This window comes from Lathamus discolor, chromosome 2, assembly GCF_037157495.1.
Source record: "Lathamus discolor isolate bLatDis1 chromosome 2, bLatDis1.hap1, whole genome shotgun sequence".
In the NCBI taxonomy this organism is placed as follows: Eukaryota; Metazoa; Chordata; class Aves; order Psittaciformes; family Psittacidae; genus Lathamus; species Lathamus discolor.
The window spans coordinates 122,663,283-122,682,844 of record NC_088885.1 but is presented as its reverse complement, the minus strand read 5'-3'; the positions used below and the strand labels follow the sequence as shown (position 1 = coordinate 122,682,844).

The window sequence follows — 19,562 nt, the reverse complement described above, 5'->3', positions numbered from 1 at the left end:
TTGCACCAGCAGCAGCTTAAAAGCAAGCACTCTTTTGATACCTGGGAGGGCAGAGAAGGAACATTCATCTCCCAGGCTGTGTTTGGTGACTGCACAGGGAGGAAGCGAAGGCAGAGAACAGTCTTTGTTGATTGAACTGCAAGTTCAGATATCAAAAAGTGACCCAGATGCAGCTGCAGAAGGGCAGATACTCTAAGGGAAAGCAAGTCACAGGGAGGTAATGTGCTACTGCAGGTAACTTGCTGCTGCTGGACTCAAGCAGAAGAGTAGGGGGATACTAAGGAAACAGGAAACTCCTCAGAGAACTGAGCTCCTTTATATCTTCTCTAGTCACTAAATCCATCCCTCCTATCAGGGATGCGCACTCACTGAGGTTAGGTACCCAAATAGCTACAGTCATGCTTCTCCCACTGTGGCTGGCCAAAAGATTACGCCCTATTGCAGCGTGATATGTTGAGAGCAGTCTCTGACTCTTTAACTGCTATGCTCAACCATCCACCATAGCTATTCATTACACTGAACATCCAGATAAAACCTCCAGCTGTTCCAAAAAAATCAGCTTGTCAACAAAAGCCAGCGTGAGTGCCTCAGGCAAATGTTTTGCTTTTATGTCAGCTCCCTCTTGACTAAAGCAACCCAAGGCCCCTTTCTGACCATCAGGGCTCGCTGAAGGTTTGGCCACAGCTGAAAAGGAGGTGATTTTCTTCCCTGTGCTCTGAATTTTTCACATCATCTACATTGCTCTCAAATCCCACAGCTCGTAAGTGACAGGCTCCCTGCATGGATGCAGACCATTCAGAAGACATGGCCCAAGAAGAGAAAGTGTCTGCTGCATTGCTTCTCCCATGAATATCAAATGGATGTGGCCAATCTCTTGGATTGAACCAACTTTACTATTACCGTATTAATGCTGGTTTGAATGCTTATTACCTGGCCCATTTCAGACTTCACTGAGCTGAATCTTAATAAACAGATACATTGTGAATGGATTTTTGTTCTCATTGTTTTTGTGGGTATTTTTTGCTCCCCTGGCCATTAAGACTCATTATGTGGAGTCATCAGCTGGTTTGCTTTGTTTCCCATCTGTTCATACAGTACTTGGGTTCTGGGATTTCTCCCAGGGTGTGTGCTAATACTGCAGATGGGAGTACAATTTCCACTGTTTTGATTTTGCCTCAGTGGAGCTTCATGTGGCCACTGGTGGGAAAATGCCAGTCGCAATGGTTTTTATTACAGATTTTCCATATTATAGAAACTTGTCAAATCTCAAGGTTTTCAGGATCATGTTGCTAACTAGAGCCAGTGCCAGGTTTTTTTCTAAGAGAATTTTCGATCTGTTCCCTATCTACAATGCCTCCATTTTTTTAAGTAACAAGGACTCTTTTTTGGGAACAAACCTTGTGCAATTTCAAGTCACAGGGAAAAAACACTCCTGCTTGTAGTTGGGGAGAAGATAATGTTTTGATTCCATTGCTGTTCAGGGAAGCAGAAATCAGAATCTAATGAGAATTTGAGGGGCAAAGTCTACTGTGGCCTCCTGTGATCAGTGGTATCTGCCTCATATCAGACCTTTCACTTGTGTATCAGTTAGGTTGTCAAATAACTGTTCTCTCTCCCCAGTTTTTATTCCTTCCTGTATTTGTAGAAAACAATCATATCCATTTCAGCCTTTGCTCTGTGAGACTGAATAAACCACTATGTTCTATAGCTTCTTGCTGGAAAAATGTGCTCTCCACTCTTCTCAGTCTCCTCACAACTCTCAGGTAAGCCTGCTTCAGTTTATATGCATCTGCCCTGATGACAGGAGCCAAAGCACTGCTGTCAGTCCTGAAGCCAAAGTGTGGGCACGTAGTGGTTCCAGCTTGACTCCCTCCCACTGCTGCTGGGTGCTTTGCATTTGGAGACTTATTTTAACTTTCAGGTGATGACTTCAGTTTGGTCTCAGGCATATCTTTAAAATGCCCTCTTTCTCCCTTCTGCATTCATTTTCTAACATAGATTAAGTGGCCATGAAAGTTGTCCTTTACCTGGCATTTTTCTTCCAGATCTATAATACCTGTCTTGATTTCTCAGCATCTTCACTACTAAGATCACTAGCCACCGTATTTGTGCACATGGTGAGCTTGTCTCTGAGTGTAGGATGGCAGTACTGCATTTAACAAGGGAATTTCTGTGTGGTCATAGTGCAAGACTCTAAGCTATTTTAGCAGCACTGGGCTCCAACATTAAGAAAGCTTTAACACAGCACTGGTCCAGTGGCAGTTCTAGCAAGGACATGCTTGTATGGCTGTACAGCAAGTGGACACAGAGCTAGGAGGGGCAACCCACAACCCTGCACCTTGTCACACAGCAAGACAGTGCCTCAAGTCAGGGAGTAGAACAACCACTGTCCACCCCAGCCTCTGAGGTAAGTTCCCCTCTCATAAGCACTACCCTCCTCTGCAGCTAATTACTGGACAGGTAAACCTGCACTGATACCTGGGAAGTCAGAGAGGGGAAGACCCACAATTGTTCAGCAAGCCTTTTCATCCTTAAATTACAGAAACCCAAGAAGACTCAGTCTTCATCTATTTACCGTTTACAGAGGAACATAAATGCCAAAGAAAAGGTCAGACACCTTTTTTTTGTTAAACCAAACATTTCAACATGGAAGCACAAAATTACCACATTTACTCAAGCACGTAAAGATTTTTACGCTGTGAGTGGAGGAGGAGAGATTTTTAATGCAACTGCAAAATCGCGTTAATAAGAGGAAAAATCATAGGGCATTTGTGAGGGTATTATGCTTGACATGAAAACTAATGCTAGGAAATCACCTATGCCTAGTGTAAAGCTTCCTGGAGTATCCAGGAATCTCAGCCATAGCCTGAGACTCTTGTTGTTGTGATGTCTAAAGAGGCAAGAGGGGGATATATAAAGACAGGTAATGCTGTTAGAAATCCGTAGACCTTTCAATAGGCCTTAGAGATAAATCTGGTCTAATAAATCTAATAAAGCACACAATTATGCTTCTTAAGCATAGGCTTTTACCTCGTTAGGCCAAACTGTAATTTCGGGGGAAGAAGAATCAAAGCAAATACTCATAGGAGAAAATCTGTTGAACCAGTGAACTTTTCACCTCTAGGAGCCAGTAATGACCATAGGGTACAAGATCAGATGGTTCACTTAACTGCCGAGTAACGAAATTAGGCTAAAAGTTAGACCTAGTCTGCCCAGAGGCAACATGACAAATTAGATTCATCCGCTCGCCATATTTGTATTAATGCACTTTGGTATTAGTGAGCAGATTATAAAAGAAGGCTTTGCCTTAAGGCAGGGTTTTCTGGCACTGAACTCAATTTCAAGCTGAGGTTCTCTCCTGAGGATGCAATAAGACCGTCCCTTCTTTACAGCCAAGGATGTGAACCTCAGCAAAGATTTACTTGTGGATACCTGTGTTAAGCACAGTTTGGAGCTTTAAAAACTGCAGATTTCTTTCTATAAAACTACATAAATTGTCTGATTTTGATACACATTTTAGTAACAATGGAATATTTAGTTAGCATCTTTCTAAAATCTTTCAGTGTGTTCCACTGCTAATACTTAAAGAATTAAAACCAAACTTGGTTTAAAATCAGCTCTTTGGGATCGGCTCTGTAAATTCAGCCTGGCTTCCCGTCTTGGCTGGCAGTCAGTAGTGAGAACTGCTATGTAGATGACCACCTCTCTTTGTGCCATGGCTGCAACCCTGCAAAGGGCCATAGCCCTGCAGTCGCATGGCCCTGTTAGTCCTGTGAGTGTTTCCAGCACAAGGCTTCACTCTGCAGCTCCAGCAGCGTGGCATCCCTCTGACCGGAGAAGGAACTGTGAATCAAGAGTGCATTTCTTTTTCCTCTGAAGATGAAAGACTTAAAATTAATTGCATGGCATTATGGTTTGTCTGTGTTGTCAGCTTTGATTTTGCTGTGTCAAAATGATGGCCGCTTCCTGTCACACAGAGTGACGCTGTGTCTGTGAGCAACACACTCATCAAGTGGCAGCAGTGAGTGAAAGCATCACTGCGATCTGCATGGAAAGCAGTTTTGCAGAATGGGGCACAGAGGGTGAGGTGAGAGCAGATGTTACACTCCTGCAGAGAAGGCAACGCAGCCATCACTCAGTGCAGATGGCGCACATGGTGCTCTGCCATACCACCCACAAACCTGCACCAGGTATACAACCCTCCTCCCATCTCTGCAAGCAGTGCAAATTACTGGGGGTGATACCCTTGAGAAGCTTAATTTCAAGCATTCAGAACTGAATGCACAACCACTAGATCTAAACCCAGCGAGCTTAAAAGAACAGCTCTGCTGCTTTATCAGGGCTGGACTGAGAAAGCAGGAGCAGAAGCTGAGGGAGGAGACTAACCCATTTTCCCTTTAGAGGGCAGTGGTGTTCGTCGCACAAAAGCTGCATTTCCGATGAGGTAAAACCCTTGTCGTTAACTGGGGTCAGCAGCAGCAAGCAATAGTGACCAGCACTGAAGTGGTGCTGCCTGCCGCACTATACCGTACCAAAGAGCATCTCACTCTGATATACTTTCTGTAATTCTCTGTGCAGGGGCTCATTAATTTCCCCTCATTGTCATGCACAGTAATCAGAGAAATAATTATGGTTCCACAGAGAGGTTTCCCTTCTCCCACCACACCATGAACACAGTCCAGGGTAAAGTGCTCCTTACCGTCGACACTTGCCAAATCACAGCCTCTCTCTGAGTCAGATGAGCCCTTCCTGCTAGACTCCTGCCAAACCTGCTCAGAAAGCCAGTGTAGGAGGTGATTTCAAAGGCAGTACTGACCTTTTCATGGGTTTGGGTGAGGCCTCCCGCTCCAGGTTGGAGGACGCATGCTTCACATGCATGGCGTTGTAGGAGGTGTGGGTATACTCGTTTTCATCACTGTAGTCAGGACCGAGTAACGTTCGAGCCCATGTCCCCATGTCATACGGAGGAAGGGTGCCCCCAAATTCAGAGGGCAGGCATTCGGGGTGTATTAGCTGGTGAAGGCTGTTCAGGTTGTTACCATGAAGAAAGATCTTAGATAAAAGAAAATTCAAAATGATCATTGATTCCTTACTCCGTTAAGTACAGTAACAACAGTACTAATGAGGTGTGGAGCATCATTAGTTGACCCTGGAGTTTCAGGTGGGAATTCCTGAAGTGCTCAGGGCTGGCTTGGGTGTGGATTAGTTTGGGGGTGTGCATCTGGGGAATTCGGCTGGCATTATAAACACTTCTGAAAACCCTGTTCTACTTGCTTTTGGCACATGACACTTTCACTTTCTGAAGTACCAGATCAGGAAAAGTGAGTCAGTAATAATGACTATATTGCTACTGTAAGAAGATAGAGGCTCGCACCAAGAGCAGTGAGAAGAAAAGGGAGATAGTGCAGCTTACTGAAAGATGTGAAGAGCAGGCATTCAGGGTCGACAGGGCAATCCAGCCCTGCTCCCCAGGACTGACATTTCCCGGGGTGTACCAGGCTGTGTTGCCACTTTGCACTGCTTCAGCAACATTTGTCTCTCTGATCCATCTTTTCTTTTGGACTGATACTACCCTTGTCCTGCCTGGTCAGACAGACCCCAGGGTGGGCTCTGGGCTTCCTGAGGGATGACCCAGTGCTTGGTTGATAGACTGCAGAGGTCAAATGGCTAAGATGACTGCATGGGTTTCAGTGGGGAAGCCCTACCTCTTCTTCAGTGTGAGCAAACAGCCTTCAGGTGGCTTTTCACCATGTGAAAACAGCCAACTTGCTGATGGAACAACATAAGAAATTTTACCTTCACGAAAAGAGCTGAGCTGAAGTTTGCCTTGCTGCAAGTGACCTCAGCCAGGCCTGATAATTCCTCCACATTGCCTATTCTCTCTGTCCCTGAGCATGTCCCATTAAAATGTATGTACACTTTGCTAGTGATAACAGCTTTCTGGTCTCTGGCTGAGTTATTGATTCAATCCAGACCACTGCAAACTCCAAGTTTTAATAACAGCAGCAATTCTCTGAGGCCATATGAAAAATGCAGAGAGAAAAAGAACGAAGAAATGAAAGGCAGCTACAAGGCTACTTTGCCACTGCAGCTTCCTACCCCCCATCCCTGTCTAATTACCCTTTTCCTTGTCTTGTCTTTGAGGAACGGCTTGATTAACGTGTACAGGGCATGGATGTACCAGGGCTGGTTGACAAAATGGACTCCTCCAAAACGGGCAGGAAAGCTGTCCTACAGGAAGAAAGAAAGAAAAGGAAGTCAGTTAATAGATGCAGTGCTTTAGTCCAGCAGTCAAAAGGATGGGAGTCAGAGGAAGGAGCCTGCCTCTTTCCATCTGCAAACAAGAACTGGGCTTACTGGGAGGGGGCAGGAGGGAAATGGAAAGAGAAAGATGCCTGGAAATGTTTGCATCAGTCTCCTCTGTTAGCAGAGGCAGTCTCTTCTCCCCTTCGCACACTAACACATCTGTTGCTGATGATTTAAAGTAGGCTTTCCAGCCACTTTGCATGAACATCTTTTAACTCCATCAAGGGCATCCGACTCGGCTGCGATGGGAAGAGAGAGGGGGTTGATGAGCCCTGCTCCCTTGAGGGGAAGCTTTCTAATTTGTCATTGTGCAGCGTAAGGCAAGCCCCGGTTCCCACGCACATAGCTGCACACAGCTCACCTTTTCACCCCTCAGCCTCCCCGCCTCCCCCCTGCTAAAATCATCATCACAATGGCTGACCTTTAGGGGTGAGCAAGCAGCATATTATGGGGAGGAGGATGGGTGGGAAATGCTGATAAGTGAAGGTGTGGGGAGAGCGCACCATGACAGCACCATGGAAACTGCCGTCGCCCAGCTCTCGCTGCCGGGCTGTGCACAAACACCCTCGGCATTAGCATGCAGGTAGTGTCCCGCGGGGAGGTGTTTGCAATAGTGTCCTACTCCGCTCAGCCAGCCTGGCACGCTTTAATAAAAGAGGAGGTTGCTGGCGTGTCTTCAAGGGTTATTGTGTACTGTGATGGGTATTTTGTACCTACACTCTCATCTAACAAACGTCAGTCAGGCAGGGAAGAGCCCAGGATTTTTTCACATCGCATAAACGGGGGACGACCGCTGCTCCTGTGTGCAAATCTCCTTCCAGCGAGAGGAGAGGTACCTGTCTCTCCCTCGTGAAGGGAGACCCTGATGAGGCCATCCTCATCCTGTGTGTGCTTCTAATCCCTATGGCTCAGCGTGGAAAAACAGGGCATAATCAGGTCTCGTCCTTCAGGGCTTTGGCTCTGGGACTCAGGCAGGTTCATTCCCCCCACAATTAGCACAGGGCATCCTGGGGCTTTCTCTTACCTTCCTCTGGAGCATCAGAGATTGAACACAGCTGGTGAGGATGTGGAGTGGATTTGTGAGATGATATGGAAAATCCCCCTATACACTTGCTTGGTATAGATCCTGCTCTGCTTCAAGGTCATTTTTTCCTCCAGATTTCACATCTATGTAGGTGTCCCACCACCTCCTACCACCCTGCACAGTTTAGCAGGACTTGCCATGCTCTTTGGCACTGGCCATGGATTGCCCTCGCAGTCATCTTAAACCATGCTTAGGTAATGCTTGGGAGTGGCCACAGGCATTAAGGGATACTTTTTTCTTTTGCTATACAGTAGTATAAGACACACCTCAGATACATCACCTGACCTGAAATCATTGCAAATCTTAATATCGGATGCTCTGTGCAAGACTCACTAGTGGGTAGCCCAGCCAGCAGGCAGGGTGCCAAACAGTGTAACAAGTGATCACAGTTTAAATCTCAATAAACAATGAACTTAGCTTTTTAAAGGTGGTATGTGCTCTGTTGAGGTGTTCACTCACAATCAAGATGACCGTATTTCCATTGCTGCTGCAATATTTATTAGAGTTTAGGGGAACATCTCTGACTGACACAAACTACCGCAGTGCTGCAGGTTGCAGTGACTTCAGCTGAGCTGCGTTGAGAAACAGCTGGAGGGAGTCGGAGACTACCTAGAAAAAAACCACTGACCAACAGAAGTGTGAAGCCCAAAGTGATTTTCTACCCTATCATAACCTAGAATCAGGGTTTAGAGCAGACTAGAGCCAAAAATGCCCAAGTCATCAAAAATTCACATATTCAGTTGCTTTCCTCCTACATGGGAATGAAAATTTGAAGATCTGAAACTTTTCACAGAAAATTCCAAAAGAAAAAAATTAAGAACTATTGGAATGTTCCACATTTGCCTTTTTTTAATTTTCAATTCTAAATTTGTCAAGCTGGCTGCCATCCCACAAGCTGTATCGCTAAGGGAGAAGTTCTGGACTCCATTTCAGGGCTGAGCTGCCACAGCTGTCCCAAGCTGTACCATAGTAGCTTAGGTCAGTGAGGAAGACAAAAGCCTGAGTCTGAAGCAAAGGAGAGTAAAGAAGTGAGAGATGGGAAGCAGGGGAAAAACTTTAAGACAAAGAGATTTATACCTGAGAAAGAAAGAAAAATTGTTTTGCATCCTCACTGGAATGCACAGATGATACTGATCACAGTCTTCAGTTAGAAATGTCAGGCAAACTTCATTTCCAAGGGGGAATGTGGGGATTGTCTTTAGAACATGTAGACCAGCCTAATGACAGCACATTACCCAGAAAGGTCTGAATGCTGAGAATTATAGGAAGCAGCCAGAGGTTTAAATTGTCATACAGTCTCTGGAAAAGGTCAACTAAGGAGCAGGATGTACTTTCCTATATAGAAAATTAATTTTTTGGCCACCCAGCATAGATTGTTTAGTCCATAAACTAGATTCCGTCTGGTACATCAGTAGATTGATTGTTACATGGAAGTCGCTCATATAACCATTTTATTTAAAGGCAACTACTTTCTTTTCATTCTGAAGGTACACCCGAAAATGCACAAATACCCTTGAAAAGGGCACATGATGGCCAGGGGAAAAAACAGCCACCAAATAATAGGGTTTGTTTTGCGTGCAACTTTCTGCTGATTTTTGTTCCCTGCCCTATTAGGCACAATAAGCTCAGTTTGACCTTCATCCCTCAGTCCACCTGCATCTGTAAGGCTGTCAATTAGAGCAAGGACAAAGACAATTTTTTTTCTCCTTTTTTTTTTTTAACCGAAGAAATTTGATCTGGGAATCATCCAGACACTGTTTGGAACCGCAACACACCAATTTTGCACAAGTCCCTAATTAGAGCAGAGCTGTCTTGGAAAGAAAAGCTCCCGTCTGGAGGTCTGCCTGGTGCAGTTCCAGGAAGATGTGTGAGACATTTCCCACACCCCACTTAGTGTCTTTGCTGCTTTCCCTGGGGCAAGGTGAAAGTAGCTGAAATTGATTTTCTGCTGGAGAGCTTTTGCTTTTAGGAATTCTCTTTTGATTTTTCATGTCTTGTGATTCCTTGGGAAGGTGTATTTTATAATGAGGTACATTTTTTGGAGCCTACTGTGAAAAGGACCCTGGGATCATGGAGCCTTCCTTAACCTGATTCCTTGTTAAAAATACCCAATCCTGAGGATATATTTACATTTTATTCCAATGGCATAAATAAAATATAGCACGCAGGAATTGCTCCAATTATTTGTGGGCACTACTGTCATTTTCTCTGAAAAACAGGCTGGACATACTAGCATGGTAATGGCTGGGCTTGATGATCTTAAAGGTCTTTTCCAGCCTGGTTGATTCTATGATTCGATGCTGCTCAGAGATGAAATGGCAGCATGAAGAAATGCACCCAACCCAGTGCTAATCTAGCCAACTTCTACTCAGCAGTAGAAGAGAAGAAACAGTGAAAGGACTCCAAATGCCTTCTTGGGCAGCTAGATCATGCCAGTATCAGATCAGTTCTTCTTCACTGGGACCTGAAGTGAACTAAAGGAAGGACTGTATCTAGCTATGCTGCAGTGGCACCTTCTCAAAGCAGTGTAGGCTAACGTAGAGATTGAAAATTGTCCAGACACAGGGTTTTAGTTGTTCCTGTTGGTTTAATGTAACTTGTGCCATAGATGGGACCATTCTTTTGCCTGATTTGTCTTTTTTTGACTTTATATATTTGTTTCTTTACTGCTTTCAGTTATTCCCTTCCTATGCTCAAAGAAATGAACACTTGAGTTCCACAGTGGAGCTGTCACAGCGTCGTTAAATCCAATACAGGCCTCAATACATCTTTTATTTCAGATTGGAGAACCCTCAAGCTTGCAGATCCAAGCAAAATGTTGCAAAGATCTTAGTTTCCCTTCTCTGCTCAGACATCCTGTGCAAGGGAATTTCTGAACTGAGTCTGGGACTGAAGCCTCCCAGTACATGATGTCCTGTTAAACAGCACAGGAGCGATAGCTTAGGAGGTGAATGAGAGACAATTTTTCATTATTTCTTCCTGGTCTTGCCTTCGCAACATCTATTTCTTTTGGCATGAGTAAGCATCAGAAACCTTTTACTGTGGTGTTGTTCTGAACTGCCTGAAAGCTGAAAATCAAGATGATCTTCCAACATCTCCTCACACTGAGATATGTGAGAAAAGCAATGCTACCTGCGGAATACCAAAATTAGGAATAAATCCAACCTGATGATCATGGTCAGCCGTCTTTCTGAACTGCATAAATTGGCCTCATAGACCAATGACCTAAGATCAAAAACTAAATTATAGCATATTTCTAGGTTACAGGATGTCTGAATTTTGTGGCACAGATTTAAATACCCTTTCACAAATCATACCCTTTGCAATCAAAAGAGCAAACACACATCTTGCCAACCAAATGCATTTTAATCTCAACCATACTTGCCAGTTTACTGCAAATCAAAGCATAGTTTTTGAAAGAAAATAATTTCCCTTAGATTCAGGAAGACTTCATTCAGAAACAAAACTGTTGAAAATGAAAGGTCATTTAAACTGAGGATAAAAACAGCATCTTTGTGCCTGTGCACTTACATAATCAGTCCCTGTGGTGGATTACAGCTCCCACAGACTGTATTAATAGTTCAGGAAGATTTTATTAATAGTTCAGTGATAGTTTTTCCACAGAGAGTTTACGTGAGTGTGTGATTTTAATGGATTGGCACCATAAATGAAGAGTGGCAGTGACTGAAAGTTGTTTTCCCCAGATTTTACAACTTTGTCAGATTTCGGATAGGTTGTGCCTATCAAAAACACATTCCTGAGAATGTGAATACCAAGTAATGCCCTTGATGTGGACAGAGCAGGCTGTCATACAGTGTGTGCTTGGAGAGAAGGTAAAGTGTCTCCCCCATTGCTACTGCTTCAGCTTCTAATTTTAATGCAGCTCCTAAGAGACGAATGGTTAGTTCTGGAAATCCCACAGGCAGGAGGAGGTGGGAGGCAGCAGCAGGCCTGGGAACCGTGGGGACCGAGGGACTGGGATGCTCCAGCACCTCTCCGAGGAGTCCGTGGGGCTGCGGGAGTCAGGGCTGCGCCTGCTTACCTGCTGTGGTCCCTGCTCTGAGCACAGGCACGTTTCAAACCTCCATTCGGGCGAGTTGCTCATCTTTCTGTTCTCTTTCTGCTCCCCCGTGTTTTTGTAAAGATGGGTATGCAAAATTAATGTTGCCGGTGGCAATAATTGCAAACTTGTTCGCTTCTACCTTGCCATGCCCTCAGAGTACACAGGGCTTGGAAATAACTGCAGAGTAGTGGAAAACCATTTTAAAAAAGAAGACATTAGCGCTAGCAATATGGCAGTCCTGATCTGCTCAAATACGACCTTAAAAATGATTTTTTGCAGTCGGGAAGAACTCATTCATTTGGGTAAGCTGTGACTGTAACTGCTCACACCAAAATGCTCTCTTTTCTTTGAAGCATACAGTAGCAAAGGATTGGAGCAAAATCATAGGAAAATATGAGTGCTTGGTTTATTTTTGCACCACATACCCACGTATGTAGATGAGTACACTCTGAAGTACTGCTGTCAGGGAAGTGGAACTGTACGATGAACACTGGGATGCATTCTCCTAGACATTTTTCATTATGTTTGTTATCTCTCTTGCTACACTCAATAACTTTTAAAATTCAGCCATATACAGTGGGTTCCTCCCAGTCATTACTGCACATTAGTGAGGCCCTACGGAGAATCTGCTCACGGGTGTTGGCAGATGGCACCAATAAATCAGGTTATAGAACACAGATTTGCTCAGTAAACTTTGATTTGTCCTCATAGAATCATGCTGTCATATCATCTGGTCTAACAAAGTAACTTGTAACCTTCGGGCAAAACAGGGATTTCTTCACTACCTTTTTACAAGAAACCCTTTGCCAAACCAGCTTGGAATAATTGAGGAACAGAACATTTCCCATAAGCGGTGACTCTGTTGGGTACACGCCATACCATGGTGCTGCTTTCTTGTTTGGAATGTGCCCCTGTTGATTTCAAAGTATTTCTCACACTTAAGATACAGACTGAGGCTCTCTCCAAAGCAAAAGGTTAATAAATTACATTGATGGAGAAACAGCAGGCTCATTCAGGGGCTTGCTTGAGGAGGTATGCACAGAAGAGAAGGACTCAAGACGTGATTTAAAAATGATAACACAAAGAGCACTGATACCCTTATTTGGAAGTAACCCACACATGTGTGTGACTGGGGTGCCACAGTTTGCTCTAGATTAGGTCAGATTAGGCAAGGCCAGATCAGGCTTCTGGTGGAGCAGGAGGAGTGAATCAAATGCTAAACTAAGGAGAGGCAGATTGGGTCACAGGAACAGGCAGCACCATGGGAAGGAACATGAATTAGCTGAAGGCTAATTTTCACAGTTAGTTTAGGAACTTGCTATGATCTTTGCAGCCAGCTCTAGCAAAGTGGGCTAAACTGTCTCTAGTGTCCTGATTTTGGTGTAAACCATAGCTCAGTAACACACTTATATCCAGCTTCCTGAAGTGAGGGTGACTGCAAGCTGAGTCGCTTCTATTCCTGTATCTCACTGAACATGAATGTTTGAAATTAGTTGTGGGGGAAGAAAAAGCAGCAGGAAGATCACCAAAGCTGAAAGCAGCTTAAGGTTTAATTAGAAATGCAAAATGTGATGGGAATAGTGCAAGCTTGGCTTGGAAGCTTGCTGGATCAACACAGGTGCTGCTGCCTGAAGTGTGTGACCACAGGTCAGCTGTGATGCTTCACTCTCCCTTGGCTGGCTGTGACCTATGAGCTTTGGCTGCTCATTCAAAATCGTCATGAGAAGAAAGTCTCCATGAAAATGTCAGGATTCCAGAAGAAGTTACCTCTATCCAATCCTTTCCCTACCACCAAAAGTTAAAGCAATGCTGTTTGTGTCTGCTTGAGCCACTGGTGGGTTGTGTGGTGTGAGTTGCTCTCAGTTTTGGGAGTGTGATAAAGAAGTGGGGTATTTTTGTAGTCAGATTTTAACGCAACATGGTCACCAGCAGAGTGAACATGTCCAGAAATTGAAGTAAAATTCAGCATTAAGACAGCTTTAAGGAAAGACCACCCTGATTCGCTTGCACCTGGAAAAGAATCCACGAAGGCATGCTGGGGTTAAAATGTTTGGCATAGAAAACTTGACCCCCAAAATGTTCGATTTTTTAATATGCACTTTTTGTAAAAGAGCAGCTTAGAGATGATTTTTACGTATTTTTACGAAGCTAAACTCTAAGCAAAATTAATTAGGATTATTAACCACTGTAGCCAAAATCTGCTATTTTCCATAGCTGACCTGTCTTAAACCTCTCCCTGGTTATTTCTATTTCCATAGACAGGCCTTGCACCCATTCCAAAGGGTAATAGATCTGTGGGACACTGTGGTGGAAAGTACAGGGGCTGAAGGAGATAGGAGAGAGAAGAAAATCACACTGAGGCAAATCCACTAGGATTTAAAAGGCTATTGAAAGGAGACACTCAAGTGCATGCAAAAAGCCAGTCTTGAAGCGGAGGAAGTACAGCACCTTATTTCTTGTTAGATACTGGGATTTTAAACAAAAAAACCTGTACAAAGACTGCCTCTTTTGGTATGCATTGTTATGCACACATCATGTGTGTAAGACATTTATTCTATATTTTCTTCACATCACCACTTGCTGTATCTGTGTATCTGCTCTCTGCCAAAATAGCCCTGTGTCTGAGTGAAGGGGCAGTAAAGGCCAAACTGCCATGGTGAGGACAAATGCCCACAGCATTAGTTAAAGTCAACCAAAGAAAAGCAATTAAAAAAGGGTCTTGTGCCACTTGCCTTTCTTCTCAGGAGACTTATTGACTTTGCAGAAAAGCGTTTCATCTTGCCTATGGAAGTGCCAAGGTGTCACACAGAAATCATACAGTCTTATTACACTTGTGTTGTGATTGAAAGCTGATGATGGAGAAAAAGAGATTTTGTTATTTATAGTGCTAGGCAACCTATCTGGCGCTGAATGCAAGTCTGCTGTAGCTTGGCTTGAACAAACCATGGAATCATCTTTAAGCTTTTGCATGTGCACTCACATGCAGAGCAGCATGTAAAGGAGATTATAAACTATTATTATGATGAGGACCAGAAAAAAATGATCAAGCAATTTTTTATTGGCATTTGTTGACTGACTGAAATAAGCTATTTGGCAGAGATTATTCCTTTTCCAGTAAATTTCCCTGCATTTAGCAAGAAGTTAAGAAAATCCTATGTGTTGACTTTTCCATACATCTCCTTGAAGGTATCATAGGTTTTTCACACCCATTTTCTCAAGGCTATCTGCTAAGCAGAAGCTATGTTCCCATCTTATTTCACTAAGAAATCAAGTTTTTCCCCGAATCTGTTTGGGATTGAATCCTCATTTTAAAATGGAAGGATGCCCTTCACCTAGCTCTTGCACAGCACAAATGTGCCCATGGCAAAGATTATTTTTCAGCTATTTTTAATCTTGTGTGTATGTGAAAGTGGGTGAGGAAACCCTGTGACCTACTTTGTTTTAAAGAGTCAAAACGCTGCTGACTGTGCAATGGTGGAAACCCAAGTCTGGGGGATTCAATACGAGGCAACTCGGGATGTATTAGATAAACACCTGACAGCAGCAGCACCTTTGCTTCACGTACAACCTCTTATTCTTCAAAAGAATAGAAGCCTGGGGGAAAAAGATACCTTTGATTAGTCACGTGATTCAGTCTCTGTCCTTGTTACAGTCTCAGCAAGACTGCTTAACTTTCTTATCCCTCCATGCTGAAGGGAAACTTCTTTGATGTATTTGTCCCACACAGTCACAAGGCTGATTTGGCAGGAGCAAACCAAAGGGTCAGGTCTACAATAGAATATAATCTGTTTGTGTCTGCCCTTTTGTGACCTCTTTCCCTATTTTCTTTTTTTTTTTAACAATGGAGGAATACCTTGGTAATGACAACCCTGACCATAATTGAATGTCCTTGAAAGAAGTTTTGAGAACAAATAAAATCATGAGTAATGCTAAAGATACATGTGGAAAGATATAAAGATACATTGCAGAAAATGTATCTTTAGGAAAGCTGTTTTTACAGTGACAGAAGCATTTTAAGTTTCATGACATTTCTGATGCTCCATTTGCAATTTGTTATAATTTTTGCCAAAGGTTTACAGTTTGGGCCCAAAAATTTCAATAGGGAGCTAGACATGTTTCCATGGGGACACTTTGGGGGCTGCAGGGTGGTGGTAAGGACACGATTTGAGTGTTTCTCAGTGGGTATGGGAGGAAAAAGTATTGTTTTCTGCACTTCAAAATATTTCTATGATTACTGGAGGCTGGAGATTTAAAGCTCGGAGATGGTGGCACATGGACCCAACTTTTCACATGAAGTTTTCCTAGTGCACATGGTTTTACTGGCATAGTGTGATTTTGCAGCTCCATGTGTGCATATGCCAGAACTCATCCAGGGAAGTTTGGAGGCTGAGATGCTTCATAACGTGGATTAGTCATAGTGATACCCTCTTGCATTAAAACCTATGATCAGCCGAAATTCTTAGAGATCACTAGCTATGTTTTGGTTACATATAAGGAAGAAGCTCTTTACTGTGAGGATGGTGAGGCACTGGCACAGATTGCCCAAAGAAGTGGTAAATGCTCCATCCGTGGCAGTGTTCAAGGCCAGGTTGGATGAAGCCTTGTGTGGGATGGTTTAGTGTGAGGTGTCCCTGCCCATGGCAGGGGAGCTGGAACTTGATGATCTTGAGGTCCTTTCCAATCCTAACTATTCTATGATTCTATGTTTCTACGTCCTCCCATCAGAGCAGCTGCAGCCCTGACCCACGGATGGGAGGCAGAATTCTCCCTGCAGTGGCTGCTCCTAGAGATACGGTAGAGTCAGGGCTCCCTGAAGCTGTAATTTGTTTCTGGGATTTCTCCTTTTCTAAGTGTGTGACTTTGCCATTTTAATGTTCTTTTTGTTCTGTATTCACCACCTAAAACAATGCTGGGTGACAGCCAGTGCTGCTCATCACATAATCACTCAGAATCAGGGCTTTTATCAGTCTAGCAGCGTTAAATTCTGCTTAAACTTTGTAGTCATTGCTGCACAAAATACATGCTTATACTCTGCAACAGCTCTCTCACTTCCATGACACAACTTCCCTTCAGTTCACACTTCTCATTCCTCACTACCTTGCCTTACTGTGAATTTAAATTTGATTTCAGAACAACTTTAACAGGTAGTGATAGAAAAAAAATATTTCTGCCGTCTGTGTAGGTGCAAGGAAAGCAGGTAACTAATCAGTGTAGCTTCCCAGCCTTTTCGTTATCATCAGCCGAGCATTGACATCAGACTACAGGGATAATTCCAGGGCAATGTTTCAGTCCTTTGACCTCATCTATGTTATCACCTGCTCCCACTACAGTCCCTGAACAAAAGGAGTCTGAGGGCTACCAGTTAAGAATACTGCCCAAGTAGTGCTTACTCTGCCTGCTCAGAAAGGTTATCCTTAATTGTGTTTTCAGGCAGCACAGCATCAATCTGCAAGCTAGTGATTCCTCCATTCTCATGTTCTACTCTTAAAAATTTGTTCTGATTGTTTTTTCTAAGGCCAAGAGCAGAAATTATAAAGGCTTCACTGAACCTGCTAAAACTACAGCTAACAGGAAGGTGTGACCCTCTATCTCACCCACCTCAGGTTAAAAAGGCATACAAATTTCTCTCTTCCTCTTTCTTCTTGTATTGGATTAAAGTCACACTTTAAGTACTGCTACACAGAGTCTTAAATGAATTAGGGTTTTTCGACCCCAAGGCTTGGAGTATGTGGTATGATATCCCTGGAGGTCATTAAATTTGCTAGGTAGATGCAGTCGGTCTGTACCTTCTCCTTTGAAGGCTTCCCATCGAGAACTGTTTCCACCTGGAGGCATGCAGCCGCATATCCTCCTCTTTAAAATCCAAGCAGTTTATTGCTGTTTCCTGCTTCACTACCAGGGCATTTGCAAATCGGTGGGTGTCATTAACTTTGATTTTAACAAGGCTTTAGGCACATTGGCTAGTATTGGCTCTCCCGCTAGTGAACTGGAGAGATTTTGTTTGGAGAGGTGGTATACAGTGTGGGTGAAAAATCGATCAGGATGCCAGGATTCAAGTGTTGAGATAAGAGGTACAAAGTCTCCCTCGTGGTCATTTACTTAAATATTTTCTCTAGGGTTGATACTGGAGCCAATACAGCTTACTGTCTTTATAAATAACCTGGGTGATGCTAGGGATTAAATAAGCCTCAGAAGCTTTGCTGATGGTAGCAGGCTGTGGAGTACAGATGATATGCTGGAGGTTGAGACAGAGAGTCCCTGTTTAGAGGGACAGATCGTGACTGGCTGGAGAGATGAGTTGCTGGGAAACTGCATCTGTGGAGGTGTTCATATCTCAGTTGGAGTAGACATTGAGTGACCTAATCTAAACTCAAACCTGGATCTAACTCCAAAGTTTGCCCTGCTTTAAGCCATGAATGGGATCAGCTGACTTTCAGAGATAGCCTTCCAACCTTAATTATCCCTAGATTCTACTGCATCTTCTATGTGTGCATCTAAACTTGTCAGGCTGTTCCTGCCCTGTAATTTACTTAGTCATGTTCCACACTTACCGCTGACTGATCTCTGGTTACTCCAGGGCTTCAAGTTGCAGTTTCCATTTAAAGCTACAGCTTTTGTCATCTTTAAAATATGCCCCAGAGTTTATTAGAGACTAATGGGCAGGAGGGTAAGTCTTATTTATGATATGCTTTGTCACAAAACTCGTATTATGAGCATAAACGACAGCAATAAACAAAATAAAATAATCTGTTCAGACCAGAAGAAAATCTATATCACCAACTCCCTGCATTCAACTGTTGTTCAAAGAATGAAGGATTTCCTTGTTATCAGGAATATGCTGGGTGAACAGAAGTCATCAGAAAAGCTGCATTGCCTATTAACTGCTACAGTATTACGCACATCCCCCAATGCTTATTAATCCCATTTATCTCCATCAGTTTAATTAAAACCTCTCTGTTATTAAAATCTATAACTAGAACAAAAGGGTGTCAGAGCTTAGGAAACAGTGTTCATTTATGCTGTCCACCGGTGGACAGTAGAGATAGGTTATTTCTGTCAGGAAATAAAGAGTTCAGGTTATTTCTGGCAGGAAATAAACAGTTTCTGCTGGAAATCCAGCAATTCAGAAAACATTTGGAGATTGCAACCAAAGACGACATTTGTCTGCACACATTAGTGGCAAGTTAATAGTACTGCTGAACGTTTTACAGATGCTTGACCTGGGATTCTTTTTCTCTTTTTCTTTTGGCACTGACACAACTTTGTCATGCATATGCAGTAGTGTGCATGTACAGTACATCTTTGTACAAAAATTCAAGACAAGGCCACTGACAACACACTTTTAATGCAGAGGTTACACTAATATCTTGTTTCCCCACTTGTATTAGGGGTTTATCTGGGAAAGTCAGTTCACTGCTTATTGGCACCGTCCTCTCCCATAACTTTTAGCAAACTTTCTTGTTTTTTCTCCATAATTCTCTACGCCAGGCTCAATATTGTTTCAATATTGAGGGTAAAACAAACCTTAGGCACACTGTGTTGCACAACCTGGGAGAGACTGCTCTGTTAAATAGGCCCTGCTGTTTGAACTACCTGAGTTGTGAAGGGGCTCAGGTTATGAAAGCCTGCTCCGTGTGAAATCCATGACTGAACACAGTGAATTCTTCACTCGAGGTGGTTAACGAACAACTAATTTTCCCAAGAATAAGCAACAAGAAAATATCCTGAATAGAAAAATAGAGATGTTAAATGCCTTTCCAGCACCAAAAGTTCTTTCAGACTACAGAACATAAATAGAGTAATTTTCCTAGTACTTCGGTCTGTATCCACAAGCCAGAAGTGTCACTGGAAAGGTAACTTCATTTCTGACAGAGAAGTTCTGAAGCACCTTGATTGTTAAAAATAATTTCCCATTAACTTAGGCAGAGGAGGCTAATTATCAACTATCATCACAGCGATTTGAGCACCACTCTCAAGCTAAAGTGAAACACGTCAGATGTATGTTTTCAAACCGACATTACAAACAAGATTGGCAAGAATAAAAGCATGTTTGTGACCGATCAAAAGTAAAAACATTTTTTCAGTTTTTGAAATCAAATTCAGTTTGTG

At 43.2% G+C, this 19,562-nt stretch overlaps 1 protein-coding gene across 1 annotated transcript in view; it reads right to left on the bottom strand.

The window, feature by feature from the left end:
* The window catches only part of CLVS1 (clavesin 1), a 92,010-nt gene that overhangs the window by 10,234 nt on the left and 62,214 nt on the right, over nt 1-19,562 (bottom strand). Inside the window, 2 exon segments of the mRNA XM_065669377.1 lie at nt 4,817-5,052; nt 6,121-6,231. Coding sequence (XP_065525449.1) covers nt 4,817-5,052; nt 6,121-6,231 — 347 coding nt within the window.